Source organism: Trifolium pratense, linkage group LG4 (assembly GCF_020283565.1).
Source record: "Trifolium pratense cultivar HEN17-A07 linkage group LG4, ARS_RC_1.1, whole genome shotgun sequence".
Lineage (NCBI taxonomy): Eukaryota > Viridiplantae > Streptophyta > Magnoliopsida > Fabales > Fabaceae > Trifolium > Trifolium pratense.
Window position 1 is genome coordinate 28,756,970 of NC_060062.1, and position 21,725 is coordinate 28,778,694.

Consider the following 21,725-nt stretch of genomic DNA (forward strand, 5'->3'; position numbering starts at 1 on the left):
TAGAGCTGTTTTGATAAAAATAGCATGAAGATATACATCAATATTTTATTTATAACTATTTCATTATTTTGATTAGCAATATGAATAATTTTTAAAAAAAATAAGTTACCTATTAGGATGGCTTGATGGAGAAGCTTTCGAAACTGAAGAACTGCCTTCAACTATTGGAGGCAACATGGTAAATCTGTTATCTTCTCCTTCGAAGTAGAGGGTGACAGAAGTTGGTTCCTTAAAGCCATTCCTCTTAGCAACTACTCTACCATCACTAATATAACACCGATCATTTTTACTCTTGAAAACAACCATAGTACATCCTTTATTTTTACTTCTAATCCATCCATAGTATTTGAAGTTAATATTGGATGCATACTTTTTTGCAAAAACAGGACACATATAAATTTCCTCCTAATTTCAAAATAAAGTATACTTAGCATTAGCATGTGATGTCAAGGTTTTAAATAAATGAATTGAAATGAATTAAAGCAACTCAACAAAGCATAATTGAAATATTTACCTTATCAGGGTGTACTTCAGCTTTGAACCAACATGGAATTTTTGACTTGTTTCTTAAAAAATATGCATAAATCAATCAAAAAAAAAGTAAATTCATTAATTTCCTATTATGGTTTGTGCTAATATTTAGACATCAAATAAGTATTTAAAATAGGTACTTGACTTAAACAATTTTGAACATGAATAATATATATATACATCAAGTTTCAACTGTTGAGAATTTAAAAAAGAAATAAACCACATATGTTGAATTTTTTCAATATTAATTTGGCAAACATTGAGAAAGCAAACTTTAACCCTAACCCTTGATATATATTGAAAACGACATTTCAATAGATAACAAAACAATCCTAATACTGACAAACGGGTATTAATTTATTTCCCTAAAGTAAATTATATTATCCACAATTAGATTCAGACATGAAAGCTCCATGTAATGGTCCCATATGTTGGCGGAAAGTACGCAAAAAAACAACTGATAAGGACAGTACCTGACCACAGATGAAGAAGCCATAATGAACGGATAGGATTTGAAGAGATGATGGAGATGAATTGCCTGATTAGGCGACGACTTTGACGGAATTTTGGTCAATCGCGTGATTTCAGTTGGGAAAGGAGAGTATGTGCGGCTAGGGTTATACGATACATGATTGCTTGAGAGCTCTTCAAGCTTGTCACGTATGAAGAGATGGGCCAAGCAAACGGGTTGTCTTGCTCCAAAGCCCAATTGGTGAAATGCATCAGTTGGTTTTATATTCGAACCCCCCAAATTCTATCTATAGAAATTCAATATATTTGATTGTTTTAATCATTCCATCTGGTCCGTAATATAAAAATGTGTTAATTTAGCTTTTAAATTAAGATTAAAATATTAATGTATCTACATCATAATGTAGTCTAAATACATTATGACATTAATGTAGGTAAAAAGTGCAGTTGATATTATATTAAGGATGACAGAGAGTATACAATTATAATAAAATTAATTTGAGAAACAACATACATGACCACATACAAATATTGTTATAATATAAAAAAAAATAAAAAATTTCCTATCTGTGAAGATTTCAAAGAATAAACTGATATGACGTAAGAGTCATTTGAAACTCTTTGCGGTGTTTATGAGATTAAGACCAACAGTGATTTTTGGAAAATTCATATTAAGGTATTTTAGTAAACCTATATTAAATTTACATCCACCAAGAAAAAATAGTACTACCTTATAATAAGATTAAGGGGATAATAATTATATAGGTCTATGATTAGAACAACACATGGTTCTTACAATAAAAATTGAAAGTTAAACAAACCTAAATATAATAAAACATTACATGGTTCTTAAAATGAGATAAATTAAACAAAATGACCAACATAGAATTATGCATCTTAATTGATGATTTCAACACTCAAAACATCCGGTGGATTTGAAAGAGTCTTAAGTCTGTAGTTGACTTTGATATTAGCTTCATTGAGAAATGCAATCCACTCTTGAGATAGATACCTCTCGTTCGAATTCCTTTGTGATGTTTTGATAGTACAGTTGACAGAAATATTTGAGTTATGTAAAACTATATTAATATGTTGTTGCTGATGAGGCAAATAGTTAGTCACGATACGGCGGGGAAAATGCTGGCCAGTAAAAGAAGTACAAAGTAAATTAGCAGGCGAGTTGAACAAAATGTCATAGTAATGGTAAAAATCAAAGTAAATGAATTGTGGAGAATGTATATAGTACCATAACACCTCTGCCTTGAATATGAGCAGCTGTGGTAACTATTTGCCAAAATCTTGGTGGTTCAACATGTTCTTCAACCAAATTCATCTGATAATTGAATAATTTAAAAGGGGAAAGAAACCAAACATATTCATTATTGCGACAAAAAAAAAATCTGGAGCATAATCAGTTTATAAGAAAGTTAGCTGTATATACATAAAGCAAATATATGAAAAAACTATTTAAAAGTTAGCTGTATATACTTTTAAAAAACAAACATTGCCTACTAATATTGATGTAGAATACCATAGTTATCTCCATAACCTCAAATAGGTTTATAATATCTCCAATTAAATATATAGCATAGGACTATAAATTCCATTAAACTGACACATTTAAACTCATAAAGGTAACCTAATTATAAATTAATTCCTATAATTGTATAGGGGGGAGATTACACGCATAAAAAATAGGTTAGAAAAACAGATCATAAAATCACAAAAGACACAAAGTAGGAGTGCTGATATTCTCCATCCTCAAACTTCATTTTTCTTTGAACCATCACTACTGATAAATGAATCAGAAATGGATATAAAATAAAATTCGAAATATGATTCTGAGTTAAAGATAGAGAATGGTTTTATAGTAAAAACATACCTTTGTATGGATTGCAGCAAAACCTTTCCTTGAGAAGTTGATTCCTTTGTCTGCCTTGTTTAGAGATCTATATTTGCCAAACCCTAGCCGTGTTGTTGTATTCCAATGAGAAGCATCACTTGTGGTTTGCAAATTTATCATATAGGCCTTGTCATGGGCCAAAAAGTATTTTTAGCCCAATTTGTACATCAGTATTATTGGTCTCCTATTTGGCCACATAATAAGTACATAATACTTTAACTACAAAATTGAAACAAATTATAAAAAAGTAAGAATAGGGTTTATATAAATAAAAAAATAAAATAACTAATATATTATGTATCAACAATAATAAATATTAAGTAATCTATTAATATATAACAGATAAATTTAAATTAATAGTGGCATATATAATTAATTAATATCCAACAAAGGGGGTAATGTTTACCTAACTAAAAAAAATAACTACTTTAGGAACCAGTGATTCCAACCCAAAAAATGCACCATCAAAAAATAACATATTAAATATCTTCTGAACCTGAAAGAAGATCAAAATATTAAATATTAACTATATGTCAAAAACAGTTAAACTAACAATACTATAATAATTTTTATATCACCAAACAATAAAAATTATAAAACTTACCATGTGTTGACATCATTTTCATTTTAAACCTTTAAATTCTCAAAAATTTCAGGAAAGACAACATTTGTAGTCGTCGTGCAGGTGTTGCCATCTTCATCTAATATAAGAAACCTTAGGCCTTTTTTTGTTGTCACTCTTGAAACTGCTACGTACAATTGACCATGTGTAAAAACTGGTCGAGGTAAATAAACTGCAACCTTGGAGAGAGATTGTCCTTGACTCTTGTTGATGGTCATTGCAAAACACAAGGATATGGGAAATTGGCGGCGACAAAACTTGAACGGAAGTCCAGAATCTGAAGGAACTAAGTCCATTCTTGGAATATAGACAACTTCACCGTCATTTGTTCCATTGATAACCACAGTTGTTATAACATTCTTGCCCAATTCCTTTACCTGTAATCTGGTACCATTACATAATCCCCTAGCTTGATCAATATTGCGTAGTAGCATAACAGGAACACCCTCTTTAAGTGTTAGGCGATGATTCGGTATACCAGAACATTGGATATCATTTAAAAATTCAGATGTAAACCAGTCGCCTTGAACCTCATTATCCTCATCAGATTTACACGGTGTATCACAGCTTAAAAAATCTTTTGATTCACCTGGAATCATAGATAGCACAAAATCGTTGACCTCCTTAACAATCTCCAATGTTGGAGCAAGAATTGCTTCATCCTGAAAGAAATTATTTTTCCCAATATCGTTAACAATATTAGGGTAAACAAAGTCAACTAAAGAAAGCAAAGGCTTGTCATTATTTAGAACACATAATTCTTCCGGAATTTGAATTTCAGCCTCTCCATTTTCATCTCCATCTAATAAGCCATCTCCTATTTTCAACATCCAATCAGCAAATTCTCTGAGTTCAGTTTCTGAGTTGTCAGTACAATCACCTTTCAACCTCATATTTTTGGTCAATTTCAAAACTTTGCAATGCTTCCATAACTTTGATGAGCTAATTGTTGCCCTAACAACTTCGCTTCTTGATCCTTTCCTAATTACTGGCAATATCTGTCTAAAGTCTCCACCTAAGACAACAACTTTTCCACCAAATGGCTTGTCTCTGTTTTTTTTGTCTACCTTTCCCATCAAGTCCTTCATTGTACGATCAAATGCTTCAAAGCAGTGTCTATTCATCATAGGAGCTTCATCCCATATGAATAGGCTAGCCGCTCTTAATAGTTCTGCTCTAAAACAATTTTGTTTAATGTTGCAAGTAGATGTTTCATTTATTTCCAATGGGATGCAAAAAGTTGAATGAGCGGTTTTTCCATTAGGAAGCAATAAAGAAGCTATTCCGCTCGAAGCAACATTGATTACAATCTCTCCTTTAGATCTTAGACCGGCTGAAAGTGTTTTCCATAAGAAAGTCTTGCCAGTACCACCGTAACCATATAAAAAGAAGAATTGACCATGTCCAGATAAGACAGATGTCATTATTTGTTGATAGACACCATGTTGCTCTTCAGTTAACTTTTGAACCAAACTTTCATGAAGAGCAGCTAATTGAACTTTATCATAGTTAAGCTCATCGGCTATAAGTTTGTTATGAAAGGTATTGACATCTTCAACTACAGGGGTGGGCATAGACGGGTAATCATTTAATGTCCTTCCATTTTCAGTCAACAGTTTTGCAATCTCAATGAGACAGAGATTCTTCAAATCATCATCAGAAATTTGTAAATCTACGACATATATTATCATCGAATCAGTATAAAGAAGCTAAATAATTTGCATATTAACATATAAAATATTATATTCTATAAAGTAAAGATTGTTTGATTACCTGGAAGATTGAGTTCTCTTCTTTTATTGTAAAGAATTCCATCGGACAGCATTTTCCAAGTACAGTTCCAAACATCGAATGGATTAGTCATTGTATTCATGTTAAGTAATCTAACAAACAAACTCCTCATCTGCCAACCTGATGCTGTTTGATAAGACTCTTTAATTGCATCTTTGAACTCTTGGTCATCTTTTAAAAGCCTTAACTCACTACACGCCTGTTGGAAAGTTTTGCATATCTTGCCATCAACTGTTTTGATATCTTCGTAACTTGTGCATCCTCTTTGTTGTGTCAACAACACCCTCAAGTAGTATAACTCACCGGCTCCAACGGGAACATATGTTAATCTTCCAATGCTAAAACCCCTTTGCCTTGGTTGCCAACGATGTTCTTGTGGTAAATAAACAAATTTTGTAGGAAACTGCGAATATGTCAAATTCCGACCTTCTTCATAGTCCATATTTGCTTTAAACCAAGCAAGAAACATTGTGTCAACCATTTCCCGATAACGGAGAACATTATGCAGTGAACTATTATCATCAAATCTAACTACTTGTTGATTTTCCAAGTGAATAAATAACCTAATAACAGCTGGAAAATGTTGATGAATGTCAAACGCAAATGTCCTCCAAACAGCCTCTGCCGGAGATAAATATCTGCAGTCATAAAATCTTTTGATTTCATCAACCGGCTCTTTTGATTTGTTCCCATTGGAGATTTCAACATTTGAACGGTCAGGACCTTTATTTACATATTTGAATAAGTACTTGATGGCATTGGATTTATTGCAATATTCCACATTAATATGAGCCTGATATCTAATCAATAGAAAAGGATTGTAAGGAACAACAAAGGCATTGTCTAAGCTAGCCTTAGGCTTTTTGACAGAAACTCCAGTATTACGTCTCCGGTAAGAAGGATACCCTTCATCATCAATGGTTGTGGAGGATTTATACTTTTTTGGAAAGAACTTCGAGCAACGGTAATTAACCATGCAAGGAGAATTGATATTTGCTTCACCACATGGGCCATGCATCATAAATGACGATACAGCAGAATAAAGTTTTGGGTATAATTGAGGATGAGGAAGCTCAGCATATATCACCTTGTCAATATCATGACCAGTTTTAATCTTGTTTTTTTGATCTAACCACATTAACATATGTGCATGTGGAAGCCCTCTTTTTTGAAACTCCACGGTATACATACCTATGATAATGCAAATATACCAATGTACTATTATGAACCGGATCACTAATAAAGGTAAAATAAATGATATAACACATTAAGTGGAGTAAATCATTTAAAAATAGTACTTACCTGCTACTACCTTGCCAAATATTTGTTCTTTTTTGAAATCCGACATCATTTGATCAAGTTTCATCTTGAATACTCTATTAAAATTCTGGTATCACTAGAATGATGTTACCGTAGATGTCCCAACAACTACTTTATGAATAATGTTGTTTCTATTGTTGGCACATCTTACATAACATATAAACTACTGACAGAAAATAAATAAAGTGCACAAGTAATTGTTAACCCAGTTCAGCCAACTGCCTACTCTGGGGGATACCAATCCAGGAAGGAAATCCACTAATAGCTCTAGTTACTAAGACCTCCTGCAAACCCTAGGATTTACGCCTTAAACTAAGACCTCCAGCAAACCCCTGGTTTACGCCTTATAACCTCGACACTACTCATGCAACTTCTGCCTAGGAACTCCTAGACATGAGATCCCATCTCACTTCCACTCACACAACACAACCTGTGTTGATTATACAATGTTGGGAATGATGTGGCGACAACTTGCCAAGACAACACTTCACTTTTGCTTAAAAGCTTCAAGTGAATCACACACGGTAAACTCCGTACTTCAAAGCTTAGGAGTCACCTTAAAATAATAAACTTACTTCTTAACTCGTGTTATAGAATCCACAAGCAAGAACTACAATCAAACAATAAAAGACTCAACAAAGACTCAATATGTGAACTAATATTTTTAAATGAGATACTTAGTCTTGAGCTTGGTCTTCATATATATAATGATTAGGCACGCTCCTCTTTCTTCACAAATGCTCAGACGCTCCTTGAGAATCATAAAGTGTGATCTGATACTTTTCCAATCTTCATTAAGGATATATCAGGACTTTCCAAAAGTGTTTAAAGGACTTTATATGATAGGATAAGTCATCCAGCTATTCCATTAAGTTTGTCTTATCCTTAAAGCTCCTGATCAGATCAAATCTCCATTGAGCGTGCTCTTTAAGTGGATTTCCATAAATAGCTGATGCTCTCATAAATGCGCGAGATTTCCTTGAATAAATATGATGTTGTAACATGTTATCCAACATCTTGTTAGTATATTTGTTTTAGCAAAATTAAGCCAATTCAAATATCCAACAATCTCCCCCTTTGGCAATTTTTGGCTAAAACAATTTCAGGCCATTACCTTTGAGAGATATAAAAAGCGCAATCCTTTAAATCGCCATGGTCACACAAAAGAAGGAATGTTAGAGCATCATTTAAACAAAATTTCACATAGGTGGAAAATATATGCATCAGAGGCAGCAGCAGCGGAGTTATCATCAAATAGCCTCGAGCAAAAATAAAACGTGGTATCAGAGCAAAACATATATCATATGACATATGGGAGCACATCTTCTAGCACATGTTCGTCCAATCAGGGCAGCATCCATTCAGTAGCAAACTCCCCCTGACTTCATCAGCGTGTGCATCATCTCAGGGTAAAAAAAATTTTACTCCCCCTGAATACTTGCTTACTGCTACTTAAAAACATGTCATAACAAAAGACACAACAACATGTAGCAAAATGTGCCAAGCAAAGTACTACTCCCCCTTTTTAGCCACAAAATGTGCCAAAACAGGAAAGTTAAGTATCCAAAGTGCAGAAATTAAAAGTACAGACCATGCACTCAGAAGGTGCTAAAATCCAGGGCACAAAACACCCACAAACCAAATAACAAAGTACAGTAAAACATTAAAACAGATTACAAAATCATTCATCATCACTACTGTCAGAGGCTTCATCCTCATCTGTAGCAGTAGCATAACCTTCATCCTCATCTGCATTGTTTTGATCACCTGTAGCAGCCACATTTGCACTAGCTTTCACAGGTACCTCATCAGCTTCCAATCCTTCAATCATCTTCAAGAACACATTCTTCCTTTCCTCAAGCTCAGCCTGCTGTTTATCAATGTCCTGACATTGAACCTTCAAACTAGCAATAATTTCCCTTTTGGTCATAACACCAGCTCCAGCAGCAGATGTCCCAACATGATCAGTAACATTGTGATTACCAAAAAGCTTATGATGAAAAGTAAAGCCAGATTCCCTTTTCTTGGGAGTGTCAGTCACAATCTTAATGTCTGGATATTGGGCCAAAATGATTCCACATAGCAAAGATGGAAATGCTATTGGCATCTTCACAGCAGTTGATCTAATATGCTTAATGGTTTGATCAAAAATAAAGGTTCCATAGTCATAATCAAACTTGGTTCCTACAGCATATATAAATCTACCCAGGTTTGTAGCAACATTGGTTGCATGCTTGGTTGGCACCCAATTTGTTGACCCTATCCTATTGAGGATGGCATATTTGACATTCAATTTACTCGTGGGTATCAGCTTCTTTGTAGGCCAGACCTTAACCTTACCACCAGTTATCTCAGCACTCACAACATCATTAGCAACCTCTAATTCAGCCTTAGGTTCTACAGACCTACCTAAGTATTCATTGATGACAACAGGAGAGAAATTGATACATTTACCTCTGACAAAAACTTTGTGGTAGTCCTTGCTCAGTGGATTATCACATTCTTCAGGGATGTTCACCAGAAATTCTTTCACAAGCAGCTCATAGCAGGGACTGAAGTCACAGACTGTCTTCATCAGACCAGCTTCCTTGATGTAGTCAAAGATGTCTTGACATTTGAGAGCATCTTTGATCAGTTCCCTTTCAACAGCCAATCTCCTTTGGTAAATATAGTCCCATCTCAGTGCAAAAGCAGCACGATGGAAGGAAATGTTGTCACAGGGGGCTTCTTCAACACCTTGTGGAGCCTTCTTCACAGTAGTCTTCTTAGGGTTGGCAGAGGAGATGTTAACAACATCTTCAGCAACATCATAGTCTGAGTCACTAGATGACTCCTTCTTTCTCTTCAGTGTTTCCTTCTTCTTGCTGGGAGGGGAGAAAACTTTGCTCCAACCTTTTACTGGTCCAACACCTTTTGTTTTTACTCTTGGTGCAGGAGTCTTGCTTGCAGTGGCCACAGCCTTCCCTGTACAGCTTCTCAATCTCTTTGTTATACCACCAGTTGATTTTTCAGCAGTCTTGGTGGTGACATAATCATCAACATCAACAACATCTTTCTCTTTCTCAGCTTCTGCAGGCTTGTCAGCTTCAACCTCTTGCTCATCTGTAGGGATGGACTGGTTGCTCTCTTCAGATTGAGTTTCCTCTTCATCAGCAGAAACTCCTTCATCAGCAATTTCAGTCTCTTCATCTGAGGTTTCAGATGTTGTGACAGTTGTCTCAACATCTTTTGCAGTATCAGCTTCCTTCACAGGTTCTTCCTCAGCGGTTTCAGTTTCTTCATCTTCTCTCAAGGATGTCTCAACATCTTTCATAACAACTTCTTCAGTAACAACAGGGGTTGATTTTTCACCCACCATCTCAGCAATTGTTGGTGATTTCTCAATGTCAGGTTCAACTTCTGTATGGGTGTCTTCAATCTCCGGTTCAACAGGCATAGAGTTAAGATCTTGCTTTGCAGCGTCAGATCCCAAATTTCCTTCGCGAGGGTTACCAGCAGGAGGAATTGTTGCAACAGCTTCAGACACAGGTTTAGGGTTCTGAGATTCTCCTTCGTTGGTTTCAGATGTTTTCTCAGATGTGTTAACATTCGAATCAAACACCAAATCAGACATAGACAGAGAAAACTTAGATTTGTAATCCCTTCTTTTCCTTTTAGAACTTCCTTTACCAGATTTATTACCCAAAGGTGAGATAGCATCACTTACTTTTATGATTGCTTCCTTTTTCTCAGCAGATTTTTCTTTTCCTTTCTTCTCAGCGACATTTGTTAGAGCTTTGGATTTTGAAGCACGAACAGTCGTAACAGGGACGGCGTCCTTGATGATCTTCGAGGAGTCGATCTTCGCCTTTGATCGAGTAGAACGGCCAGACTTTGTAGTTTGTGATGATTCAGACATGTTTGAATGAAGGTTTTTGAAGTTTGAGAAGTTGAATGGATGAAGGTTGTAGTGAGAAGCAGTTGAATAGGGTTCACGATCAAAAATTAGGATTTGGGAGAAAGTGTATTGATTGCGTGTACAGACATATTTAAGGGAAGTGTGTAATGATTTCCCTAAATTAGCGTGCATTAATTGATAGGAGAGAAAACGGTTTCCTTTTGCACGCCTCAACTGCTGTAACTGCTATGCTTCTTCATGCAGGCAAATTCCCAATTTGCCCCTTAAAAATTCAAATTGATTAGCATCAAGCGCCTTTGTAAAAATGTCAGCTAGCTGTTCACTTGTACCAATGTGCTTGAGTTCCACACAATTTTCTTCAACAAGGTCTCTGATGAAATGGTGCCTGATGTCTATGTGTTTGGTTCTTGAGTGTTGAACTGGATTTTTTGATATATTGATTGCACTCAAGTTGTCGCAATATAATGTCATGACATCTTGGTCGACATTATATTCTTTCAGCATCTGTTTCATCCACATTAGCTGGGAACAACTGCTACCTGCAGCAATGTATTCAGCCTCTGCAGTAGATAGAGACACACAATTCTGCTTCTTGCTGAACCATGAGATTAAATTATCACCCAAAAAGAAGCATCCTCCTGAAGTGCTCTTTCTATCATCAGCACTTCCAGCCCAATCTGCATCACAATACCCTATCAAAGTTGAGTTCTTGGTCTGGGAATACAGAATCCCATAATTACTCGTGCCCTTAATATATTTCAGAATCCTTTTGACTTGTACAAGATGGCTCATCTTTGGCTTGGCTTGATATCTTGCACACACACCCACAGCAAAGGTGATGTCTGGTCTACTAGCTGTAAGATACAATAGACTGCCAATCATGCTCCTGTATAGGCTTTGATCAACATCAATGCCATTTTCATCTTTGGTTAGCTTTAGATGAGTAGCAGCTGGTGTTCTCTTGTGTGCTGCAGTGTCCATTCCAAACTTTTTGATCATGTTCTTCGCATATTTGCTTTGAGAGACAAATATGGTGTCTTCCATTTGTTTTACTTGCAGACCAAGGAAATATGTCAGCTCACCTACCAAACTCATTTCAAACTCTGATTGCATTTGTTGTACAAAATGTTGCACCATCTTTTCAGACATTCCACCAAATACTATGTCATCAACATAAATCTGGGCAATCATCGGCTTCTCTTCTTGTTCTTTAACAAACAAGGTTTTGTCATGACCTCCTTTTCTGTATCCTTGACTAACAAGAAAATTTGTCAGCCTTTCATACCAGGCCCTTGGAGCCTGTTTCAGTCCATAAAGAGCCTTCTTCAGCTTGTACACATGATCAGGATTAGCAGCATCTACAAAACCTTTTGGCTGCTCCACATAAACTTCTTCATGTAAGTACCCATTAAGGAAGGCACTCTTGACATCCATTTGGTACAGCTTAAATTTGAAGATGCATGCTATACCAAGGAGTAGCCTAATAGATTCCAGTCTTGCAACTGGCGCAAATGTTTCATCAAAATCAAGTCCTTCAACCTGAGTGTACCCTTGAGCCACTAATCTTGCCTTGTTTCTTGTTACAACACCATTTTCATCTGACTTGTTCTTGAACACCCATTTTGTGCCTATGACATTAACACCATTGGGTCTAGGAACAAGATCCCACACATCACTTCTCCTAAACTGAGTTAATTCATCTTGCATGGCTTCTATCCAGAACTCATCAGTGAGAGCCTCTTTTACATTTTTAGGCTCAACCTTTGAGACAAAACATGAATTAGTAACCACTTCATTTGTCCTTCTTGTAGCAATTCCCTGGTTAGGATTTCCTATGATGAGATCCTTGGGATGGTTCTTCTGTATTCTTATTGAAGGAACTTTGCTCACAGGGCGAGGTGTAGGAATGGTTGATTCATCATCTGAATCTGATTCCTTTTCTGCTACAGCTTCTTCAGATGTTGGCAAAGTTGTTGCAACATCATCTTCAGTATCAGATGTTTTAGCAGATGTCAAATCATCTATCACAACATTGATAGATTCTACTATTACCTTAGTTCTCTGGTTGTAAACTCTGTAGGCCCTGCTGTTTGTTGAGTATCCAAGAAACAATCCTTCTTCACTTTTAGGATCCATTTTTCTTCTGTGCTCTCTATCAGATAGGATATAGCACTTACTTCCAAACACATGAAAGTGTTTGACAGTTGGTTTTCTGCCTTTCCACAGTTCATATAGTGTAGTAGAAGTTCCAGTTCTGAGTGTGACACGATTGTGAATATAACAAGCAGTATGCATAGCCTCAGCCCAGAATTGATATGGAAGATGTTTTGCATGCAACATCACTCTGGCTGACTCTTGTATTGTCCTGTTCTTCCTCTCAACAACACCATTTTGTTGAGGTGTGATTGGAGCTGAGAATTCATGCTTGATTCCTTCAGAGATGCAGAATTCAAGAAAGCTTGCATTCTCAAACTCTTTACCATGATCACTTCGTATCCTAACAATAGCAGAGTTCTTTTCTCTTTGGAGTTGAAGACAAAGTTCTTTGAATGCATCAAAACTTTCAGATTTGTCTTTTAGAAATTCAATCCATGTGAACCTAGAAAAGTCATCTACCATGACAAACGCGTACCTTTTTCCTCCAAGGCTCTCCACTTGCATTGGCCCCATCAAGTCTATGTGCAGTAATTCTAGCACCCTTGTTGTGGTAAGATGTTGCAACTTTGGATGCGACATCTTTGTCTGCTTCCCTATTTGACATTCTCCACATATACTTCCTTCCTCTATTTTGAGCTTTGGAAGTCCTCTGATAGCCTCTTTAGCTATTGCCTTCTTCATGCCTTTAAGGTGCAGATGGCCAAGTTTTTGGTGCCACAACTTTACCTCATCTTCTTTGCTAATAAGACATGTTGGTACATCTTCTTCTTTAGGGATCCAGAGATAGCAGTTGTCTCTTGACCTTACTCCTTTCATTAACAACTCTCCTTGCTCATTTGTAACTAGACATTCAGCTTTCGTGAAGTTAACTTTCATGCCTTGATCACAAAGTTGGCTTATGCTGATTAGGTTTGCTTTAAGCCCTTTTACAAGCAGCACATTATCTAGCTTTGGTAAGCCATGGTTTGCAAGTTTACCAACTCCCTTGATCTCTCCTTTGGCTCCATCTCCAAAGGTCACAAAGCTGGTAGCATATGACTTCAAGTCTTCAAGATAATGTTCAACACCTGTCATGTGTCTAGAACAGCCACTATCAAAGTACCAGGTTTCTCTTGAAGAAGCTCTCAAGGATGTATGAGCTATTAGACCTGTGATCTTCTTCTTTTCTCTCCATTCCTGTCTTGTCGTAACATTAGGAAAGACAGGAGTATAGAATTCTTGATGAACTCTCCTTGGATATCCGTGCAGCCTATAGCAGAAAGGCCTAATGTGTCCTTTCCTGCCACAATGATGACATGTCCAGTTATAGAACCTGGGCATAAAATGTCCCATCAGATGTTGCGACAATCCTCCTGACACAAACGTGCTGCTGATTGGAGTATGTATAGTAGCATTGTTAAACTTCATCTGCTGCTTTACTCTTTCATGTTCAAAACCAATGGGCTTAGGTTTCCCATAGTTTTGTCTCTGTAACATTTCCTCGAAGGCATCAGTACCTTTGGTCATCATTTTAGCCACTTTAGTGACTTGATCTAAATCAGCATTTAATTTGGTTACTTCTTCATTCTGTTCAGCAACTTTACACAGGAGGTTAGACTTCTCCATTTCCAGCTGTTGAATTTGACTACTCTGATCTTCAACCTTAGCATTGAGATTATCAATGTTTATGAGTAAGTCATTTTTCTCAGCTTGTAGTTTACCATTGATCTTCTTTTGTTTCTCTAATGCTTTGCAAACTTCTATACTTCTAGTATGAAGATCTTTATAAGTAGCAGCTAGTTCCTCATAAGTTACCTCCTCATCACATGATTCTGAGTCAGATTCACAAACTCCTGTTAAAGCATTAACAAATTTGGCAGATTCTTCCTCCTCTGAATCTGTATCAGACCATGAAACCACAAGACTTTTCTTTTGCCTTTTTAGAAAGGTTGGACATTCAGGTCTGATATGTCCAAAACCTTCACATTCATGGCATTTCACTCCTCTTTCATCTTCATTTGTCTTTTTCTGAAAGCTGGACTGTTTGTTGTTGTTGAGTCGACCATTTGGCTTGTGCCTTTGATCTACTTTCTTCATCAACTTGTTGAACTGTCTTCCAAGCATAGCCATAGATTCAGCTAAGCTTTCTTCACCTTCAGATTCAATTTGTAAGTCATCAGCAGCACTTTTTGAAGCAAAGGCTAGATTCTTATCTTTCTTTTCATTTCTCCTGTTTAGGCCAATTTCATAAGTCTGAAGTGATCCTATGAGTTCATCTAAATTTAGACTTGAAAGATCATGAGCCTCCTCAATAGCTGTCACCTTCATATCAAATCTTTTAGGCAAAGATCTGAGTATTTTTCCAACTAGCTCCTCATCTGAGATAGGTTTTCCAAGTGCATCAAACGAATTTGCAAAATCAAGCACATTCATCTGAAAGTCATGAATGGTTTCTTCCTCCTTCATTCTGAGATTCTCAAAATTGGTTTTGAGCATCTGAAGTTTAGATAGTTTAACTTTTGATGTTCCTTCATGAGCTTTTCTCAGAACTTCCCAGGCATGTTTAGCAGTAATACATCTCTTAACAAGCCTGAACATGTTTGCATCCACACCATTAAAAATAGCATACAAGGCTTTGGAGTTGCCAAGTGCCAGATCATCCTCATCTTTAGTCCATTCATCATTTGGCTTCTTGACATCAGTTTTATTGCCATCTTTGTCAAGAACCATTGGTGGTTCCCATCCACGTAACACAGCCTTCCATGTCCTGCTGTCAATTGATTTTATGAAAGCCTCCATTTTAGATTTCCAATAATCATAGTTCTCAGGACCTGTCAGTAGGGGGGGTTTAGACACTGACCCTCCTTCTTTATCCATTGTACCAGAAAGTACTCTCCCTGGAGCTCACCCAAAATAACAGAACAGGGTGCCTGCTCTGATGCCAATTTAAAATTCTGGTATCACTAGAATGATGTTACCGTAGATGTCCCAACAACTACTTTATGAATAATGTTGTTTCTATTGTTGGCACATCTTACATAACATATAAACTACTGACAGAAAATAAATAAAGTGCACAAGTAATTGTTAACCCAGTTCAGCCAACTGCCTACTCTGGGGGATACCAATCCAGGAAGGAAATCCACTAATAGCTCTAGTTACTAAGACCTCCTGCAAACCCTAGGATTTACGCCTTAAACTAAGACCTCCAGCAAACCCCTGGTTTACGCCTTATAACCTCGACACTACTCATGCAACTTCTGCCTAGGAACTCCTAGACATGAGATCCCATCTCACTTCCACTCACACAACACAACCTGTGTTGATTATACAATGTTGGGAATGATGTGGCGACAACTTGCCAAGACAACACTTCACTTTTGCTTAAAAGCTTCAAGTGAATCACACACGGTAAACTCCGTACTTCAAAGCTTAGGAGTCACCTTAAAATAATAAACTTACTTCTTAACTCGTGTTATAGAATCCACAAGCAAGAACTACAATCAAACAATAAAAGACTCAACAAAGACTCAATATGTGAACTAATATTTTTCAATGAGATACTTAGTCTTGAGCTTGGTCTTCATATATATAATGATTAGGCACGCTCCTCTTTCTTCACAAATGCTCAGACGCTCCTTGAGAATCATAAAGTGTGATCTGATACTTTTCCAATCTTCATTAAGGATATATCAGGACTTTCCAAAAGTGTTTAAAGGACTTTATATGATAGGATAAGTCATCCAGCTATTCCATTAAGTTTGTCTTATCCTTAAAGCTCCTGATCAGATCAAATCTCCATTGAGCGTGCTCTTTAAGTGGATTTCCATAAATAGCAGATGCTCTCATAAATGCGCGAGATTTCCTTGAATAAATATGATGTTGTAACATGTTATCCAACATCTTGTTAGTATATTTGTTTTAGCAAAATTAAGCCAATTCAAATATCCAACACTCTAGCAATAATATCTGGTCGGTCTGAAGGTTGAAGTCCTCTTGGTTCAATGAAATTACGTATTTCTGGCCAATTTGCATTACATGTAATGGTTATGAACAGATCAGGATAACCAAATCGCTTACAAATTCCCTGAGCATCTTGACAGTTGTTGAACATGTACCGTGGACCTCCAGTGAAAGAATCAGGCAAAATAATGTGTTTTCCAACTGTTGAAGCATCCACATCGCCCCTATCAACAGCTTCTTGTAGACCACTTAGTACATCAGAACGAATTTTGTCTTGGTTTTCTCTTATGAATGACAGTCGTTGGGCTTCTATCATAGTGTAACAATCTACCACAAACTGCTGAAATAATCTCCTAGAAAAAACAATGTTTCCAAATTCTTTTTTCCTTTCTTGAATCCGGAAAGCCATGAATTCTCTAATTTTAACTCTTTCTTCTTTCTCATTTGTTGATACTTCTATTGTCTTTCTATGTGGAATATCTGGTTCCCATCCATTTTCACCCCAAGGAAACAACAACGGGTATTGAAGAGGCAGGAACAACACATGAGTTTCATGAATTCTAGTCAAGCCATACCTTTTATCATTAACTATAATATCTCTTCCAATTTCCGATTCTTCAAAGTCGCCAACAATCAAACCAGCCACCTCATCAACTGTAGGGATATTATGCATTCTTGAATCATTTGTTCGCTTTCGGTATAATCTCAAAGACAAATTATGAGTTGTACCAGATTGAATAGCATCTCTGACCTTCCTAAAAGACTTAGCAAGTGGATTGCAATAATCTATCATTTCTTTTAGATCCTTAACTAAAGAAATATCAATGGGTTCTTTTTTATTGTTATCAGACCTGGAAAATATTGATGTATTAATTATATATAAAGTATGTAGTTTGAATCATAAAACCAACTTAAAATCCACAAACTACTAACCTGAAGACCGCAGCTCGGTTATTCACTTCATTTTGAGTATCATGGATGTATAATTGTGCAAACTTAGGAGTTGTTCCTACTTCTGGTAGCAAAGATCCAATTCTGTGATAATTTTGACCACTTAAAATGAATTGAGGAGGTCCACCACCATCATTAATGTTGTAATTTATCTGACCACCCAATGATGTGAAAGCAAACATGCTGTTGAAAGCTCTATAGTTCTCCTGAAAATTCTTACTACGTCGATCACATCCATTTATTAAAGCTAATAAAAGTTCTGGAGGCTTTTTAAGAAGAGGAAGTTCAACTTTTCCTTTTGAACAACAAAGTGAAAATTCTATATCAAGACCATGCCTTGATTTTTCCGCTCGTTCCTCGTACCATAATTCAGCATTACACCACTTGCATGTAAATTCAGGCATGCCAAAATTAATGACTCCTACATGATATTTATAATAAATACATTAATAGAGAATAATCACAAAAATATATTCATTAATATATATAGAAGTAGATTCAATACATACCTTCAATTTCAGAACTTGCATTTAAATTGGATTTGAATACATCAATGTCATTTTCCACATTAGAAGAAGCTGAATTGTAATGTAGTATTTAGTTTAGTTTACCAACTTTATATTTAACACATTAGACAAATAAAACAGTGTAGCAATATACTGACCATTGGTTTCATCGTCAAAATCTAATCTTTGAACACCAATATGTTTATTATGGAGTGGAAACCTTTTAGAGATGTGGTTATTTGATCTTGATGATGTAGGAGCTGCAAATTTTGATGTAGCTGAATTTGTTCCTGTATACATTAAACCGTATAATATTAGATTAATTAGATTAATAAATAACAATTGTTATGATAAATAAATAAAAAACCAGATAATAGAAGGTGTCCAATAAATAATTTTGTTAATAACCTTGTTGTGTTGGTATTGACGATTTAGAAGTGGACTCATTGGAAGAGTTAATAACACATGAGACAGGAGAAAAATATTTAGGATTTGGAATTCTAATTCTTTTTGCAGGAATGTTTTGGTTCACATCGCTTTCTATGTTTGTGGTCAATATGCTACCTGTTTCAAATTGGAATATATGGTTATACTACGCTATTTGCATACACACATTCCAAACATTAAAAATATAATTTTCAATACCTTGAGTCAAAGGTGACAATGAAATCCTGTCTGCTTTCCTCTTAAATAGTTCTCCCTTTGTTGTATACCTGGATTTCATATTGATATCCATTGGCATGACATTTTCTGACATGGAGAAAATACCTTGAAGTATTAAAAAATAAACCTAACTGAAATAACCAAAGAAATATAACACTGTATTTGAAAAAAAGATTCAAGCTGAAGATTATTGTTTTACCTGTACCAGATGGTGCATTATTGAATGATGTTTTACCCAAATTTGGTCCAATATTAGCTGTAAGTTAGTTTAACTAATGTTAGTGGTCAATACTAAAAATTGTGAATAACAAACCTATGAGTATTTCAAGTAACAAAGGATTGTGAAGTACAAACCTGAAGAAGAGTCATTCTCCTTTGATAGTAACCTTTGTTTCCTACTAAATCTTGCTATCTTTGATTGAGGAATATCCATTGATTGAACTTTGAATTAGTATAACAACCATGAAGGTATTTTAGTTAACCATATTGTAGCTAACAGATGTTCAAACTCATAGAAACTCATGGATATTTTGATGAACAATGCATTGGTTTGAAGAGATGAAAACATATATTTTTCATAGTGTTTTTCGAGAGCATTGGTTAAAACAAAATGGCAAAAAAAGATAGTCAACTTATGAGCAACCTTATTTTGGCTATATTTTGTATTCACTTTCTATGTATTGGTGTAAGAAAGAGGCATAAAAAATGCAAGTTAAAAAAAGTGTTGTCTCTATCATCACATGTGAAATGTCTAACTTTCTTATGGGAAAGTGTATATTGTAGAATAGGTAAAATGTTGTATTGTCTTTGTCAAGACAATTGTGTTGGACGAAAAAGAGGAAATATGCCTTAAGAATAAGACAATTTCATATATGCTTTGAGCATTGAACAATAAAAAATTGTATTTAGGTATCACATGCAATTGTGAATGCAATTTATTGTCTCATTATATTTTTTATAAGCCTAATAGCTTATAAGTCAGTCATCATATTAACTTAACATAAAAACTACAAAACTTGAATTGTATGCATACCATCAACCCATATATAATTGAAATCTATATAGAGATATGATGGTCAAGCAGTATTTGTATAAGGTAATGAAACAATATTCAATTCATAATGAAATAGTATTAAACCAAGTTAGCTAAAATAACGTTATATACCAAATGCCTAATATTGGCATAAGTCTTGTAGCATTGATAATATTACAATACCTTTTTGCAACATTTTCTTGTTAATATTACAAAAGGAGTTAAATATCTAGATACAATAAAAGGCTAATACAATTCGAACTATCCATTAAGTTATACATTATTTGATTTTTTTTTTGTGAACCGCAATACATCGCCAACCATTAACCTATTGTTCAAACTAAAGTGATAACAGCCTTCACTTGTGGATTGTGGAACTTGGCCAGCATGATTAAATGTTACAATTTCGCAACTCCAAACTTCCCTTGTGTCCACAGCCATAACAGAAATACTTTCAGTCTTGACATTGAGAACAAACTTCGATGGTGTGTATTGAAAATCCTGATATAAAATTAAAAGTCAGACTAAAAATAGTAAAAACATTTAGTTGAAACATAACAAAAAATTATGGATTGAATATAACCTACTTGGAGTTCATTATTTTGAATGATTGCACTTGTGATCTTGATATCAAATATATAGATATGTGATTGATCGATATCTTCAGTACCTTGGTAATTAAGTACTTTCACCTCAACATATTCATTGTTTTGATCATTGTTACAAAGAGCAGAACATGGATGTTCCTCAGATTCACAAGGAGCTTCGTAAGGAGGATTGAATTGACTCATAATTGATTCAAACATCAATAAATTATTACGTTTCAGTTGGTAATAAAGATATACTTCTGTTGGTTCTGTAAAACCATTCCTCATGGCAAGCATAAATCCGGAACTAATATACCATTTACCATTGTCACAGTTGAACACCACCATAGTTCTCTCTTTATTACCATTTATAATCCATCCAGTTTTTTCAAAATTCATCTGAGTTGACCAATTTTTAACAAAAAGTGGACACATATGAATTTTGTCATAAAACATGAGTTGATGCATGCAAAATATACCAGCATCAAAGTTAAATATTAACCAATGTCAATCTAAATATAATTTAAAAGAAATCGATTAAACTGATAATACCTTATCAGGGTCAATAACCGTTTTGAACCAAGTAGGTCTATCATGGATAGATTGTGAAGAAATACTGAAGAAGTATGCATAAACACATAAACAACATTATTCTCATCATTTTGATGTCAACATTAACATAATTTAAATGTTCCATGAAAATCCAATTATCCATCACAGAAATCTAATTAATCTGTTTCGCAAATTATACGAAGAATAAGGAATTTACATTTACTGAAAACCAATACCTTCCTCTTAATAACCTATGTTCTCATGTCCTCCAACATTAGATCCCAATTAACATAAAGTGTGGGTCGGAAATCAATTGACTGGTAATAAGAGGAAGGTATAGATAATTATTACCTGTTAATTGAAGATCCCATTGTAAAAGCTGGTTTGAATGGTACGACGAAGAAGACGATGAAGGAGGAAGACGATGAGGTGCAACGATGGGTTTTACCTTTCCCGATTCAAAGATCTCAGATGAACATGATTTGTGTGTATAAGAGTATGTTATATTATTATAGATCTTATAAAAATTGGAACTTACATGGTAATTGCAAAGTGCTTAGATTATTGGTATATGACTTTTATATGATTATTTTGTTTGAAGCTATTTAGAGGATATACATACATTATCAGTATATGGAACTTACATAAATTGTTATAATAGTAGGTTGATAATATAAACAAAATGTGCTATTTGTCGCTCACAATGTTCCATGAAACTGCAATGAATCTTTAATGATTTTTTATTTTATTTTTTTATTCAAAAAATAAAATTGAAGTCAGAATTTTTTAAAAATTATA

General features: G+C 35.1%; 1 protein-coding gene across 1 annotated transcript; it reads right to left on the bottom strand.

Annotated features, from left to right (window-relative positions):
- Window positions 1–3,532: 3,532 nt before the first annotated feature.
- Window positions 3,533–21,298, bottom strand: LOC123922418. The gene is made up of 16 exons (XM_045975136.1): window positions 21,279–21,298; window positions 20,928–20,991; window positions 20,376–20,774; window positions 20,142–20,289; window positions 19,110–19,196; window positions 18,955–19,011; window positions 18,738–18,860; window positions 18,501–18,656; window positions 18,251–18,382; window positions 18,096–18,164; window positions 17,569–18,007; window positions 16,626–17,486; window positions 6,621–6,694; window positions 6,469–6,509; window positions 5,301–6,390; window positions 3,533–5,199 (listed from the first exon to the last, which is right to left on the bottom strand). The coding sequence occupies exons 1-16, from the start codon at window positions 21,296–21,298 to the stop codon at window positions 3,533–3,535; spliced, it is 5,427 nt and encodes a 1,808-aa protein (XP_045831092.1).
- Window positions 21,299–21,725: the final 427 nt, after the last annotated feature.